Raw genomic sequence first — 711 nt, 5'->3', positions numbered from 1 at the left:
TTTACTTCTAGATAGTCTGTAACTAGGGTTTATTTAGAAATTATTTGTTCATTTTTATTACTGGTACAGGTTCGGATGTGTCGTCGAGATAGGGAAATATGGGAACGTGTTGAAGCAGCTAACACGTTAGCTTATCTGACTGAAGTAAGTACAGAACTACAGAGGACAGCAGCCATGACAGACCACTTAATTCATATAATGAATGATTACCTCAAAGACACACCCACTGCTGGAGCTTCAGCACCACAGGGAATTAGTGTTTCTCCAATTGTAAGTTTTTGTATCTGTTACCCTTGCTTGACTTTTATAGAAAGGCTGTATAATTTAACTGAGTTATATGGAAGTTATACTTTTACATTTCCTTAATGATATTTAACAACTTGATTTTGATATGAAAGAAAGGAGTATAATTGTATTCAACCATTGTTCCAGTCTTGTCGACAGTATGATAATCCAAGTACATGGCCTGATCTGATGCTAGAAGCTGCCCTGAAGGTTTATGCATCTTTGGGGGCAAATGATGAAGATATTCGCCAAAGAGTAATAAATACAGAGGGCCTGATGAACACAATTGTCGGTGCCTTGTCTGCAGCCTGTCCACCAATCCAGTTAGCCGCTGTTAGGTGTCTTCATTCTCTTTCAAGATCTGTGCACACACTCAGGACAACTTTTCAGGTAAAAGGTTACAGTAAACGCCTATAGAGTATGTTT

At 38.4% G+C, this 711-nt stretch overlaps 1 protein-coding gene across 1 annotated transcript in view; it reads left to right on the top strand.

Annotated features, from left to right (window-relative positions):
• Positions 1-711, top strand: part of LOC119592640 (armadillo repeat-containing protein 8-like) — a gene marked incomplete in the record, with an annotated part of 23485 nt that overhangs the window by 8542 nt on the left and 14232 nt on the right. Inside the window, 2 exon segments of the mRNA XM_037941553.1 lie at positions 70-270; positions 433-675. Of these exon segments, the coding sequence (XP_037797481.1) occupies positions 70-270; positions 433-675 (444 nt within the window).

The sequence above is a fragment of the Penaeus monodon genome, chromosome 30, assembly GCF_015228065.2.
Source record: "Penaeus monodon isolate SGIC_2016 chromosome 30, NSTDA_Pmon_1, whole genome shotgun sequence".
NCBI lineage: Eukaryota > Metazoa > Arthropoda > Malacostraca > Decapoda > Penaeidae > Penaeus > Penaeus monodon.
Note: the sequence above shows the minus strand (reverse complement) of the source record. Positions and strands in the feature narration are given on the sequence as shown.